Below are 15,677 nucleotides of genomic sequence, written 5' to 3' on the forward strand. Positions count from 1 at the left end.
GCACTTCTTCCTCTTCACAAGGTACTGCAGGCTGAACTTACAAGGGAGATAGGAGTGGCCCAGCCCTCACCCCTCACAGTGTAGCCACACACCTCAGCACCTCCCATCAGATAAAAGCTTCCCTGGGAGACATGGTCCAAATATCCCAGCTCTGTGCGACACTCTGGTCCCCCTGCACAACTGTACTAAGCAAAGCAGGGCCAGCCAAGTGATTCAACAGGTTGGGGAAGGGGCGCTGGTTCTGTGTTCAAGATGAGGAAGACTGGCCCTCTTTCCAAAACCACACAGATTAGTCACTGGCTCTCTGCCAAGAGGTTGCCCTGGAAATGAAGGCCCTAAAGGTCACTGCTGGGTGCAGCTAACAGACCTCTCCGCAGGACCTGAGTATAGCAAAATGACCTCACCAGCTGTCGGAGACCTAGTAGTACACTCCCCAGGCTGGTTCTATTATGATAAAAGTGCTCTAGGAGTACTCGTTCCTGGGAAGGTAGCATTTGGGTCTACCAGGCAGACTGAATCCCTACTGATTTTCACTACCAGACGCTATGCAAGTTCTTCCTGTCCCTGTTGCTCTGGGTTGGGGGTCTCTGTGTGGGGTTGAGACCCCTCACCACTTGTGGGAGGGAGTTTTTGTTTGTTTGTTTGACAGAGACAGAGAGAGTCAGAGAGAGGGATAGATAGGGACAGACAGACAGGAAGGGAGAGAGATGAGAAGCATCAATTCTTTGTTACAGCACCTTTGTTGTTCATTCATTGCTTTCCCATCTGTGCCTTGACCAGGGGGCTACAGCAGACTGAGCAACCCCTTGCTCAAGCCAGTGACCTTGGACTGAAGCTGGCGACCTCGGGGGTTTTTTTGTTTTTGTTTTTCTTTTTTTGTTTTTATTTTATTTTATTTTTATTTTATTTATTCATTTTAGAAAGGAGAAAGAGAGGGAGAGAGAGAGAGAGAAGAGAGAGAGAGACAGAGAGAGAGAGAAGGGGGGAGGAGCAGGAAGCATCAACTCCTTATGTGCCTTGACCAGGCAAACCCAGGGTTTCGAACCGGCGACCTCAGCATTTCCAGGTCGACGCTTTATCCACTGCGCCACCACAGGTCAGGCGACCTCGGGGTTTTGAACCTGTGTCCTGCACGTCCCAGTCCGACACTCTATCCACTGTGCCACTGCCTGGTAAGGCTGTGGGAGGGAATTTTGCAGCTGCAATACTCCACCAGCTTCTCAGCCTCCATACCTGGGTGCGAGGGCTAGCCCATTCTGCAACTATGACCTTCTTAAAATGCATACAAAAGTTCTTAAAATATTTTTAGTAATCAAATCTCACAATATATAAAATGGATAATACATCATAACCAAATGAGATTTATTCCAGGAATTTGAGGTTGGTTTAACACTGAACACTTGATCAATGTTAATTCACAATATTAACTTACTGGAAAGCAGAAACCATATGATCCATCTCAGCAGGTACAGAAAAAAACATTAGACAGGATCTGACATTCATTTATAGTTTTAAAAAACTTCTCAGCAAACTAGGAATGAAGGGAACTACCTCAATCTGGTAATACATCAATGAAAAAACCATCAGTTAACATCATGCTTAATCATGAAAAACTGAATGCTTTCCTTATAAGATCAGAAACAAAACAGGATACTCGCTCTCACCACTTCTATTTAGTATTATACTAGAGGTTCCAATCATTGTAACAAGAAAGAAAAAAAGAAATAAATAAAATCCAGATTGGAAAGGAATAATTAAAACCATCTTTATTAACAGAAATCATAACCATCTATGGACAAAAATCTAATGGAATATACAAAAATCAACTATTTTTATAAACTTTCAATGGCAAATTAAAATTGAAAATAATTTTATAATATCATAAAAACATGTAATAAATACCAAGTGATATATTTGAGACAAGATATGAAAGACTTGCATACTTAAGTTAATCTATAGATCAAAGCAGTATCTCCCATAACCCTAGCATCCTTTTTTGACAAGCCGACTCTAAAATATATGTGGAAATGCAAAAGGCTAAAACAGTCAAGTAAATTTTGAAAAACATAAACTCAGAAGACAAACTAATTTTTTTTTTTTTTTTTTTGTATTTTTCTGAAGCTGGAAACGGGGAGAGACAGTCAGACAGACTCCCGCATGTGCCCGACCGGGATCCACCCGGCACGCCCACCAGGGGCGACGCTCTGCCCACCCCGGGCGTCGCTCTGCCGAGACCAGAGCCACTCTAGCGCCTGGGGCAGAGGCCAAGGAGCCATCCCCAGTGCCCGGGCCATCTTTGCTCCAATGGAGCCTTGGCTGCGGGAGGGGAAGAGAGACACACAGAGAGGAAGGAGGGGGGGGTGGAGAAGCAAATGGGCGTTTCTCCTATGTGCCCTGGCCGGGAATCGAACCCGGGTCCCCCGCACGCCAGGCCGACACTCTACCGCTGAGCCAACCGGCCAGGGCCAACAAACTAATTTTTAAGACTAGTGATAAAACAACAGTAATCAAGACAGTGTAGAATTGGTGTAAAGATGGACACATAGATCAATGGAACAGAATAGATCCCAGAAATAAACCCACACATTATAAGGTGAAGTGAATTTCAACCAAGGTGCCAGGACAATTCAAGAGGGAAAATATAATGTCTATGATACTGCAACAATTGAACTGCAATATAACAAAACAAAAAACAAACAAAAAAGGGAAGTTGACCCTTAACTCACACCACATACAAAAATTAACTTCTTGAAATGAATTTTTTTTTATTTTAATAATTTTATTTTTTTAATGGGGTGACATCAATAAATCAGGATACATATATTCAAAGATAACATGTCCAGGTTATCTTGTCGTTCAATTATGTTGCATACCCATCACCCAAAGTCAGATTGTCCTCTGTCACCTTCTATCTAGTTTTCTTTGTGCCCCCCTCCCCCTTTCCCTCTCCCTCTCTTCCCTACCCCCGTAACCACCACACTCTTATCAATGTCTCTTAGTCTCACTTTTATGTCCCACCTACGTATGGAATAATGCAGTTCCTGTTTTTTTCTGATTTACTTATTTGAAATGAATTTTAAACTTAAATATGAGAGTGAAAACTATTAAAATTCTAGAATATCTTAGTGACCCTGGATTTGGCAAAGATGTCTTTAAAAAGGCACAAAAAGCACAAACTATAAAAATAAAGGAACAAATAAATTAAACTTTATCAACATTAAAACTTCTGTTCTTCAGAAAACACTATTACCCAAATGAAAAGAAAAAAAAATTGCAAATGTATATCCAGCAGAGGATTTATAGTTAGAATATATAATAAGGCCCTGGCTGGTTGGCTCAGCGGTAGAGCGTCGGCCTGGCGTGCGGGGGACCCAGGTTGGATTCCCGGCCAGGGCACACAGGAGAAGAGCCCATTTGCTTCTCCACCCCCCCCCCCTCCTTCCTCTCTGTCTCTCTCTTCCCCTCCCGCAGCCAAGGCTCCATTGGAGCAAAGATGGCCCGGGCACTGGGGATGGCTCCTTGGCCTCTGCCCCAGGCGCTAGAGTGGCTCTGGTCTCGACCCCCCGGAGGGGCAGAGCATCGCCCCCTGGTGGGCAGAGCGTCGCCCCTGGTGGGCGTGCCGGGTGGATCCCGGTCGGGCGCATGCGGGAGTCTGTCTGACTGTCTCTCTCCCGTTTCCAGCTTCAGAAAAATACAAAAAAAAAAAAAAAAAAAAAAAAAAGAATATATAATGAACTCTTAAAACTTAAGAAGACAAACAACCCAATAAAAATGGACAAAAGATTTGAACAGACATTTTACCAAAGAGCATATAGGATGACAAATAGAGCTGTGAAGACATATTTAACAACATTAGTCATTAGGGTAATGCAAAATAAAACCAGGATGAGATAACCACGACACACCACCAGGATGGCTAAAATGACCAAGTGTTGGTGAGGATGTGGAACAACTGGAACCCTCCTGAACTGTTTATGGGAACACTTTAGAATTTAAGCATACATCTACCTTATGACCTGCCATTCTGCTTCTAGATGTGCACTCAAGAAAAATGAAAACATATGTCTATACAAAGACTTGTGCATGAATGGTCCTAGCTGCTTTATTTGTAATAGCTCAAAAACAGAAACAACTCACCAGCTGGTGAATGGATAAACAAATTGTGACAGTCATATAATGAAATACTACTCCACAATGAAAAGGGGCAAACTACTGACATATACATAACCATGGATGACCCTCTAAATAATTAGGATGAATAAAAGAGACAGACCAAAAAGATATGATTCCATTTTTATAAAACTCTAGGAAACACAAACTAATTTACCTTGACAGAACATTAATGGTTACCTGGAGCCAGAAGGAGTGGGGAAGAATGAAGTAGAAAGGGACGTGAGGAAACTTTTGAGAGTACTGTAATGCCTAAATTTGTTACCTTGATAGCAGTGATAGTTTCACGGGAGCATACATATGTCAAAACTCATCAAACTGCTCCTCTTAAATATGTGCAATTTTTTTTGTCAGTTGAACCTCAATAAAACTAAAAACAAGTAAGGGTGACTGTATTATTAAAGATGTTAATGTTGCCTGACCTGTGGTGGTGCAGTGGATAGAGTGTTGACCTGGACTGCTGAGGTCGCCAGTTTGAAACCCTGGGCTTGACTGGGCAAGGCACATAAGGGAGTTGATGTTTCTGCTTTTCCCTCTTCTCTCCCTCTCTCCTCACTAAAATGAATGAATGAATGAATGAATAAATAAATAAATAAATAAATACTTAGAAACGAAAGCTGGAGATTCTGCTGGGTGCTAGGCCCTGTGCTCAGGTGTGCTGGTCAGATTAATTAGTCTTTAAAAAAAATGTTAATGTCATAAAACTTAAAGAGAGGCTATGGAAATGTTCTAGATTATTGCTCTTGAATAGAACACTCAGTGATGATGAAATTGTTCTGTATCTGCATCATGTAATAGAATAGTCAAGAATGACTAGGACTATATTGAGCACTTGAGATGTGGCCAGTACTCAGTGAGAAACTGAATTTTTTAAAATTTAATTTAATTTTAATCTAAAGGCCACATTAGATATCATGGTTATAGATTAAAGAAGGCTAAACATATATGAAAACTAAATATAGTCTCTGATCCTGTAAAACTGGATCCTGTATTGAAGAATGAAAATTATTATAAAGAACATTATTAGATAAATCAACAAGACTAGAATATGAAAAAGAAAAGACTAGAATATGGATGGTAGATTAAATATAAGTATTGTGTCGATGTAAATTTATGAAGTTTATAGCTATCCTATGGTTATTTAAGAGAATATTCCTCTTAGGAAGCACAGACTGTGTTTAAGGGAAAAGGACCATGATGTATGTCACTTACCCTCAAATAGTTCAGAGAGATGAGCAAATGATAAAGAAAACGGGGTGAAATGTTAATAATAGATGAATATGGGTATAGAGTATACAAGTGTTTCTTGTATCTACATACTTGTATTTTTATGTTTGCAACTTATTGTAAGTTTGAAATCATTTCCAAATAAAAAGGTTTTTAAAAGCCTTTATATCTGATTATGGTACTGTAGTCATATTTTTAAGAGTTCCAGTCTTTTAAGGACATTGTGAAGTTTTTACAGACAAAATTATAGTATGTCTTGTGGTTTGCCTCAAAGTCCTGTAGAATCTTAATGTGGGGGATGAGAGTATAGATGAAACCAGGTCAGCCACAGATTGATTCTCTTGAAGTTCAGTGATATGTACATGGATTCCTTATATTATTCTGTCCATTTTTAAATGTCTGTGTATGTTTAAAATTTTCATGACTTTAAGTTTAGGAAGAACTGACATTTTCTCAATGTTTTTCCTTTCAAAAACACTCTATGCCTTTCTCTTATTTTGTTTACTTTAAGGGAACCACTTATACCACATTCTTCACATGAAAACAATGTATGTAGTTCACATGTTCCACATAACAATAAAAAGTCCTCATCAAATCTCTTGTAAGACCTCTTCAGTGGCCATGTATTTCAAGCAATTTTAAACAATGCATTCAAATTCCACTATAGCAAAATATGTGATCACAAAACTTAAATGTAGTAGAATGGTTTCTTCTCATATTTCAAAATACTTATATAAATAAAATCTGATTATAAAAAATTCCATGTAAACGTTTTTCTGAATATTTTTATTTAAATTAATGTATACCTAAAGATCACGTTCTCTGATTATGAAACCTTGAGATGAATGATTCTGTTATGTGCAGCTAAAACAAAGGAGGTGTTTTACATTCAGAATATCTGTGCCTTTCATGCCTAGAATATGGATGGAGCCTTCTTTTTCTCAGGATATGATTTTGTATCCTATTGGTTGGTTTTGTGTTTGAGGACTTTAAGTGGTTTGGAGTTTTACTTTGGGAAGATATTGTTTTAATTGAATAAATTCCATGAAGCATTCACCAAACTCTCTTTCCCCAGCCTGTAAGTCAACAAACATCCAATCACTCGCTTTCACTTTAGGGGCTTATTTTTACATGAACCAAAACAAGGAAAGCAGCTTAATACATTCGTTTGATGTATAAACATCTTGTTACATATCAAGAAAATTCTCTTCCTGAGGACCATATTCCTAAACATGGAAATAGCTTCATTGAGTGATTTCTTCGTGGTATGAGTGTTTGAAGTCACTGATTTTTTAAAAATATTTTTTATTTATTCATTTTAGAGAGGAGAGAGAGAGAGAAAGAGAGAGAGAGAGAAGGGGGGAGCAGGAAGCATCAACTCCCATTTGTGCCTTGACCAGGCAAGCCCAGGGTTTTGAACTGGTGACCTCAGCATTCCAGGTGGATGCTTTACCCACTGCGCCACCATAGGTCAGGCCTGAAGTCACTGATTTTTATCTGTTTAGGAAACATTAAAACTGAAAATCCCTTGGTTTTCTTATGCTAGATTTATTGTTTTGTTTGTTATTATGATTTTCTTTCTTTCCAGAGATTGACTACTGTGCCTCACCTAATCATGGATGTCAGCACGAGTGTGTTAACACAGAAGATTCCTATTCCTGCCGCTGCCTGAGAGGCTTTACCCTGAATCCAGACAAAAAAACCTGCAGAAGTGAGTGGCTCTGCATATTGGAAAAGGGCTTGTTCTGCTAAATGCCCCACTGGTTTTCCTTTTCCTTGCAAATCTCAAGCAAGGTATACTTGTATGCAGCATTTATGTTTCCTAATATCATTCTGCCCTTTATTTTATCTTTGTCCCACGTGATCCTATGACAGGGATAACTTTTAGAGATTGAATAGGCTAGGTCCACCCATTGGGTTCATTTAGCAATGTCAAGGCCCAAGCTGAAGCTCCCACCTATCTGAAATGGGGGAGCATTCTCCCTCCTTCTTACCCCCACAACATGTATTTGAGACTTTGAGAAAGAAAAGGCTGGATCCAGAGACAGGAGGTAAAAGGAGCTGGCTTCTTCTGGTCATACTCAAGATAAGATACTTGGTAGCTGCTAAGAGGAGGAACTTGCAACTCTATTCTCTTTGACATGAAGGAAGAAGAAAAAAAAAAGACTCCAAGCAGCCCCACACCACTCAAGGGGAACCTGGTGTCAGCAGGATGATAGTCAGGATGTGCTGAGTGACTCAAATGCCTGTCATCTGGCACTTCCAGGGGGCTGACTGGGGCAGCTAGAGGACCCAGATGAGATCTCTTTAAACCAGACTGTCCCTGAAACACCGCTAGAATGGAAAGTCCACAAGGACAGAGATCTTTATCCTTTTCTCATTCTTGAATCGTCAACAACTGAAAATTTTGGCACATGTAGGTGTGACAGTATTTATTAAATGAATGAATGAGTAAATGGATCTCTCTGAGATTTGTCATCTGGAGAAATTGCGAGTATTATTTGAATTACTCAATCTTATTAGACACATGGCCTTTTTAAGGCATACAAGTTGTGAACTTTTTCAAAAAGCATTCTCATACTCAGTCCACACTCAGACACACTGAATTGTTCGGGGTTTCCTGACAGTGCTGTGCACAGAACTCTCTGGAACTCCCATTTAGGGGTGTGTATTCTCCTGTGCTTTTTTACCCACCTCTTGCTGGTAGTATGGACAGCAGATCTGCATTTCAAAAGTTTGACCGTATGTTTCTTTTGAAAAGGACTGTCAGCTATATAACTGAATCCAGACAAGCCACATTCTGCTTATAGCATATATTGACATATATACTCGCTCTAATAAGTGTCAAACCTTGTCCACTGGCAGGTGGTTGCAGAGCCCATATTTTGAAACTGAGCCTTTGTTATAGAAAATAATTCTCATTGCTTTGCCTGGATGCAAACCCTGGAAGCATTCAAGAATTAAATGGGAATTTTAACTGAGAGCATTGAGAATGCAATAACAATCAGATGGGATATTTTCCATTAGACCACACATGCACGCAATATGTTAGAGGGCCAAATTTTCTGGTTTGGCTGCTCCTTTCTGCTATTGACACCTTTTTTTAGGGGTGAATGTGTCCATGACTACACCCAGGAAAAATCACTCACAGGTGGATTCCTATTTGTGGACTACAAGCTCTTATGCGTGGGATAATTAGATCCAGTTCAAATCAGACACTCGTTGTGTTAGTGCAGCTTTAGTGCGTTACTAAAGAAGGGAAGAAAAAACAAGTCAGGCATGTGTCCATCAGTGGAGGGAATCTGCTTGGGGCTCTGCATCTCATCCCAATCATCTAAGATCACCCCCTCCGCCTCTGCCACACCCTTTACATCCTGCCCGGAAAGGCACTGGAGTAAGAGACACATCCAAGACAGTGCACACATCCTTCTCAAGGGGGGAGGGCAGGTGGGGAGGGAGTGCCCATCCAGGAGTAGTTTGACCAGCACAGATTAGCCCACAGATGGGCCTGTTCGCAGGCTGCGGCCCGGTCCAGAGTCCCTAATGCTTACCCACGTGTGTATATTCAGCAGTTACAGCTCCATTTCCTCTTTAGCCAAGGTGCCCTACTTTTTCATCCAAGAAAAATGGAATTTGTTCCTAAAACCCGATGTCCTCATCAGCCCTTCTCCCAACATCCTACCTCATCGTTACATTTTCCAGTGTCTTTGCTGCAGACCTAGCCCTCGACTCCTGAGGTCAGCCTCTTAGAGCTGCCCCTGACTTCGTGTTTGCATTCAGTCCATATGGCCACCAACGTATTCCGGCGCTCACGGTCTCTCTGGAGCATTACGTGGAAGAAGGAAGCGAAGAAATTGGGTTAAAATCTGGAGTTTGTTATTAGGAGACTGAGGATCTGAAGAGCATGACAGATCTCCTGCTCAGGGCACAGCCATTTACATTTAAAAGGCAGTTAATGGATGTGGGCTATTTTCAAATCTAATAAGAAATCTATTTTTCAAAGGAATTTAATGTCATCCAATTAAACTAGAAAAAGAAATTCAAGCAGAATCCTACTGAAGAAAAGACCCTTGGCCTGGATTTGTTCTTTCTCCTTATCTGGCCACAATTTCATTTTGTGAAAAGTGCTGTCATCGATTTAAGGCATAAATGATTAAGGAACTATGCAAAGCACAGACACCGGGACTGGCCTGGCTGTCTAGCTGGGACCCAGGGGTGGAATCAGATGTGTGTGACCCATGTGCTGGGCTCCAGGACTGCTGGTACTGGTGCCACAGCTGATGTTCCCTGTAGCTGCAGACATCACACTCTGAAGACTCGGATGGGGTCCACCGGTTGGACTGAGCCGAGAGACGTGAAGGCTGGTCTTGGCAATGTCATTCATACTGACCATGTGACCTTGAACAGACTGCTTTACTTTTCAGTGTCTGGATTTCCTAAATCAAAGGAACATGACCTCCTGCTTTAACATTTTGTACCCTGTCCAATTTTTTTGAAACTACCTGTACCACTCAGTTGGCATTATAATTTATTCTCTAGGGTTACTGATCTTTAATGTTTTTATGTCTTTTTTTCTTTCCTTTTTTTTTTTTTTTTTAGTGAGAGAGACAGAGAGTGGGACAAATAGGGAAAGACAAACAAGAAAGGAGAGAGATGAGAAGCATCAGTTCTTCATTGCAGCACCTTAGTTGTTCATTGATTGCTTTCTCATATGTGCGTTGACCAGGGGGCTCCAGCTGAGTCAGTGACCCCTTGCTCAAGCCAGTGACTATGAGGTCATGTCTATGATCCCACGCTCAAGCAGGGGACTCTGCACACAAGCTGGTGATCCCGCGCTCAATCCGGCGACCTCATGGTTTTGAACCTGGGTCCTTTGCGTCTCAGCCCAATGTTCTGTCTACTGCACCATTACCTGGTCAGGCTCATGTTTTTATGTCTTACCTTTTCAGCAAGGTCTCCAACTCATAAGTGCTGTTTAATTTGTTATCTGACAATTCTGCCATGTGACCTCACATGGGCTTACGGGACATTCTAGGCTTTACCAGATAAAGCTACACTCTAGCTTGGCCTTTGTGTAGCTCTTCACAGTTAGCTATGAAACTGACCCAGATACGGGGTACATAGTACTTCTCAATAAAAACTGATTAAATGAATAAATAAGCCAATGAATACCTAACTAACACACACATGAAGAAATTTGACTCAAGTGTGTAAAGAAGGCAAAAATCTAGTTAAACCCCTGCTGTAAGGAACCATTTGGAGAAGAGTCATTTTTGAATTGCTATCTGCCAAATAACTGAGTGATAACATCTTTAAGAATCTAAATGTTTTCAGTTTATTTTTTGTGTATGTACATCTTTGTTAAAAACAATGCCAGCTTTTTATAAATTGTGGTAAAACCTACATAACAAAATTACCGTTGTATTTACCATTATAACCATTTTAAAGTGTACAATTCGGTGACATTAAGTACATGTACATTATTATGTAACCATCACCACCATCCATCTCCAGGACTCTCTTATCTCTCCAGACTGAAATTCTGTACCCATTTTTTATGTCTGACCTTCTCAGTGGGGTCTCTAACTCATAAGTGCTGTTTAATTTGTTGTCTGACAGTTCTGCCATCTGACTTCACAGGAGCTTAAAAAGTAGCATTCCATTTCTCTCTCCATCCAGCTCCTGGCAACCATTCTATTTTCTGTCTCTATGAATCTGCCTATTCTAGGTATCTCATATAAGTAGAATATCTGTCCTTTTGTGACTGGCTTATTTCACTCAGCATAATGTCTTCAAGGCACATCCATGTTGTAGCATGTATCAGAACTTCCTTCCTTTTTAAGGCTGAATAATATTCCATTTTATGTGTCTGTAACACTTGGTTCATCCAGTCATCTGTCAGTGGACATTGGGTTGCTTCTGCCTTTTGGCTATTGTGAATAATGCTGCTATGAGCAAGGGTATATAAGTATCTGCTGGAGTCCCTACTTTTAGTTCTTTTGGGTATATATCCAGAAGTGGGACTGCTGTATCATATAGTAATTCTATGTTTAATTTTTTGAGGAACCTCGATACTGTCTTCCATAGTGGCAGAATGCTAGCTTTTTAAAACGATGTTTGCTGAAGATCATTTCAGCTTTCTCTGATGGTGTGATGAAGTGATTCCTGCAGGCCCTACACTGTGTGACCCCAGACTGTGGGGTCCTTTGTGTTCTGTGTCTGTTTGCTTGGTTGGTTGGTTGTCTGTTTGTTCATGGCCCATGTTTTCTTGCTGGGCATATTTTTATTTATTGAAGCTCTTCCCCTGTTGCCTGGCATTCAGTCTGTTCTGCACAAGTAAGGCTGTTGATGAGTCCAGGCTGATGAACTGAAGCTACACACAGCCAACAATATGCTGCCTTCCCAAAAAAAAAAAAAAAGAAAAATATGCTGCCTCCCCTTGTGCAGGAGGGAGGAGCACTAAGAGTGCCAAGGGGTCAGGGACACTTGTAGTGACATCTCTTCCCTTAGACCAACCTCTTCATGTTGTGGGAGTTCTCTCTGTGTGCTCAGTCTGCAGCCACTTCACAGACCCTGTTATGTGAAAAGTTCCATCCACCAGTTAGTTACCTGCAAGGGCACATCATGGACCCTTTAAGGGATGAGCCTGGGGTCCCTTGGGTGTGGGTTCCATCACAGCTCCATTTTTAGCTATCTCTGGGACCTTGATAAGTTATTAACCTTTCTAAACTCATTTCCTCACCTTTAAAATGTGGATAATAATAGTACATACCTTTAGAGTCAAGTGAAATTCTTAGTACTTAGCAGGTGCTTATGAAATGGTAGCAACTGTGATTATCATCGGTGACTTTATTATTGTACTATTTCCCGTGATGCTGCATCATTATAAAGACATAAATGGTCCCTGCTTATGGAACTCACAGTCTGTGAAAGAAGCAGATATTGAGGCGTGCACACACACACACACACACACACACACACACACAATGCTATGTGACCATTGTGATGAATGCTATGAAAAAGAGAGGTCCCATAGAAAGATCTGACTTCATCAGGGATGTTTCATTAAAGGTGTCACTGAAGAAATGATATTTTTCTGACTGTGAAAGAAACAGACGTTAATGAGGACAGGGAGGAGCCATTGAAGCAAGAGAGTAATTGATGTGTGTTTTGTCTTTAAGTTATTTGTATATGTAAGCCTCTTCAAATCCTTTTTGGGCAGAGATAATATAAATAAAAATAAAATGTGTTTTCTCAGTCCATTACTTTATGGTATCAGATAATTTACCCTTTATTAGGGTGCTTTTTGGTCATGCAAAACAGGAAATCCAGCGGATGGTGTCTGAAGCCAATCAAGGACATTTACTTTTTACCTAACAGATCCAGGTGGCTGTTCCCAGGGTAGCGCAGTGACTCAGTGATGTTACCAAGAACCCAGACTCTTTCTGTCTCCCTTTACTGTGCTAAAACACATTGACTTTTCGTCCTCCCACTTGTCACCTCACGGCTATAAGACAGCTGTTGCAGCGTCAGGCATCATGACTTCACTCTACTAGATCCAAAGATAGAAAGAAAAGAGAGTAGAGAAAAGCATTTCTCATTATACATCTTTGTCTTTTCAGGAAGAAAATTTTTTCTTAGGGTCCCAGTAAACTTTTCCTTACATTTCATTGGCTAGAACTAAAACATATTTCCATCCCTACACCAATCACTGACAAAGGAGAACATGGTTACCAGGCTGGCTTAGAGCAGCCATGATTCATTAAGATCAGAGTTCTGGTCCCAAGAAGACAAGGGTAATGGATGTTGCCAAGGCAACCAACAGTGTCTGTCACATCCCCAGGGTGGGAAAAACTGCAGTTAAACTGATCCAGACATACTTACGTGGCAGTGGAGATACCATGATCACGAAGGTGGTTTTCCCAGGGCGAGGCTTATCCATTGCACTCCGGATGTGCTGACCCCTGCGATTTCCCCAAATGTGGGAAACTCGACTGCATAATTTGTGGTAGTGGGAGACTGCGTTCGCGCTCTCCCCTAAAAAAACAAACAAACAAAACCCAAAAAAACTGATCTAGACCAGCCACTGAGGTTGGTGGTGACCTTTTGCCCCAATATCAGTCTCACAAAAGCCCTCCACAAGCTCATGTGATTCCCTTCTATCATTCTCCATCTTTCCCATAACTTGCTCTCTGTAGGGCCTTGTGGTTTTAGCATTTTCTACCAGGAAATGAAACTGCTAATTGGCTGTTAAACAACTTATCTGCGAAACAGCTTGGATGGCATGAATATTACTATAGGACAGAACTGCAGCAACCTGGGCAGGATCAGAGATGTGTCCTCTCCGGGTTCTTTTTTTCTTTTAATTTTAAAATTTTTTTAATTTTTAGATGGGGAGGGAAGGATGGAGGAAAGCAGGAAACATCAACTTGTAGTAGTTGCTTCTGATATGTGCCTTGACAGGGCAAGCCCAGGGATTTGAACCAACAACCTCAGCATTCCAAGTCGAAGCTTTCTCCACTGCACAACCACAAATCAGGCCTCTCTGGGTTCTTGATGTGGATGCTGTCATGGCCTCACTCAGAGCAAGCATTTGGACCCTTCCTAATGTCACTGCCATTTTCTGCCTCTCCAAAGTAGCTAGGTATCTTGCAAGACCCGCTTTTGTTTATTCTGCTTTGTACTGTGCTATGTCACTGTCAGATGTCACTGTCAGATGCCACTGCAGATGGCAGCTCCCTATGTGCTTTGGAGCCCTAGTGATCAGGTTAATTGGAAGAAAAGACTACTGGATTTTCTCAGCTTTTCCCTGTACTTGGAAGGGGCTGGGCTGGGGACTGTAGCCCTCAACCCATTTTTTTCATCTCTTTGGCCATCAAACGGGGAGAGACGCATGAGGTAGAAAACAAGGGTACACGTTAGTAGCAGGTTCTTCTTCAGACAAGCTCCCGAGAGCAGGAGCTGTTTCTCCTGTGTCCCGCAGAGCAGTGTTTTCAGCCACCAGTCCACGGACGGTCCACCAGAAGTTTTGTGCCAGTCTGCAAAAAGATTTAACCACCTTGATGTCGTATGGAGATTATAGACCCAATGATCTTAATGAATTTGCTTATGCTCAGGGTGATTTCTGCCTTAACGGTCCCCCAGAATCTCCTATTTTCACCAGTCCCCAAGCATAAGAAGGTTGGAAACCATTGTACAGAGCCCTTTATTTGCTGAATGTTCCCTGTGAGGGGTTGACCTCACAGCTTGGGAAGAGCGCTGAGACAGAATGAAACAAGATCTGCCCTTTTCCCTCTCAGGGATCAACTACTGTGCACTGAAGAAACCTGGCTGTGAACATGAATGTGTCAACACAGAAGAGGGCTACTACTGTCGCTGCCACCGGGGCTACACCCTGGACCCCAACGGCAAGACCTGCAGCCGTAAGTGTGCCCAGGGCCGGGGGTGCTGACTGGAGGGAAGGGGCCACACCAGGTGCCCAGGCTCACTAGCAGCCAACTACTTCTGCAGTTCCTGGGTTTCCTGTGCGCCTGATGGTCTGACAGACTTAAGTTTCCTTGCCTCAGTTTCATCATCCATAAAATGGGACTATGCCTGCTACCTACGTCAGAGATTGCATTGTGAAGATTAAAAGATTTAATATATATAAAACACTTAGAAAAGTGCCGTTAACCATGTAATAAGCAGTCAATAAATATTAGTTAATATTATTATTGCTATTGAGAGCACTGGTTAAGTCAGACTGTCCTGAAGCCAAGTCCAGGCTGCACACTAGACATGTGACCCAGGGTGCTTACTTAATTTCACCAGGCTTTGATTTCTCCATGTTTGAGAAAGAGCACAGGGAAAACATACAGTTACAGATGTTAGTCCGTTATTACCATGGAGCCTGAGAGAGAAACGAGCACTGGCCCCAGCCTGGGACAAGAGATTGGAAGGGACAGAGCTCAGAAAGCACTTGGGGCAGAGCTGAGAAACATGGAACTTCTTTGTGAAGCCTTTTCTTAATTTTCTTTTGTAAGAAGCACAACAAATCTCCATTTGGTGATGTAAACACACAGACACTTGCGGTCTTTGCCAGCTGGATGTTTCCATCAGTTTTTATGAGGCAAAATCTGCGCTGATCCAGGCCAGCAGGGGTGGGGGATGGAGGGCGCTAAGCACCACAGTGGATGGTGACTCTGGTGTGCCGGAAGAGGGGCTTAGTGACACACCAGCATAGAAGGGGCCCTTTGTGTGACTTTTCACCCAGCAGGCTGTACATCTGCTCCAGCTTTGGG

General features: G+C 41.8%; 1 protein-coding gene and 1 non-coding gene across 4 annotated transcripts in view; both read left to right on the top strand.

The window, feature by feature from the left end:
• The window catches only part of MATN2 (matrilin 2), a 178,671-nt gene that overhangs the window by 128,878 nt on the left and 34,116 nt on the right, over nt 1-15,677 (top strand). For all 3 annotated transcript variants that reach the window (XM_066379185.1, XM_066379183.1, XM_066379184.1), the window contains exons 7-8: nt 6,986-7,108; nt 14,697-14,819. In XM_066379185.1, coding sequence (XP_066235282.1) covers nt 6,986-7,108; nt 14,697-14,819 — 246 coding nt within the window. The remainder of the gene's footprint in view (nt 1-6,985; nt 7,109-14,696; nt 14,820-15,677) is intronic.
• LOC136401710 (U1 spliceosomal RNA) lies at nt 13,274-13,437 on the top strand. The gene has a single exon (XR_010750716.1). It is a non-coding gene; the product is annotated as a U1 spliceosomal RNA (small nuclear RNA).

This window comes from Saccopteryx leptura, chromosome 3, assembly GCF_036850995.1.
Source record: "Saccopteryx leptura isolate mSacLep1 chromosome 3, mSacLep1_pri_phased_curated, whole genome shotgun sequence".
Classification (NCBI taxonomy): Eukaryota; Metazoa; Chordata; class Mammalia; order Chiroptera; family Emballonuridae; genus Saccopteryx; species Saccopteryx leptura.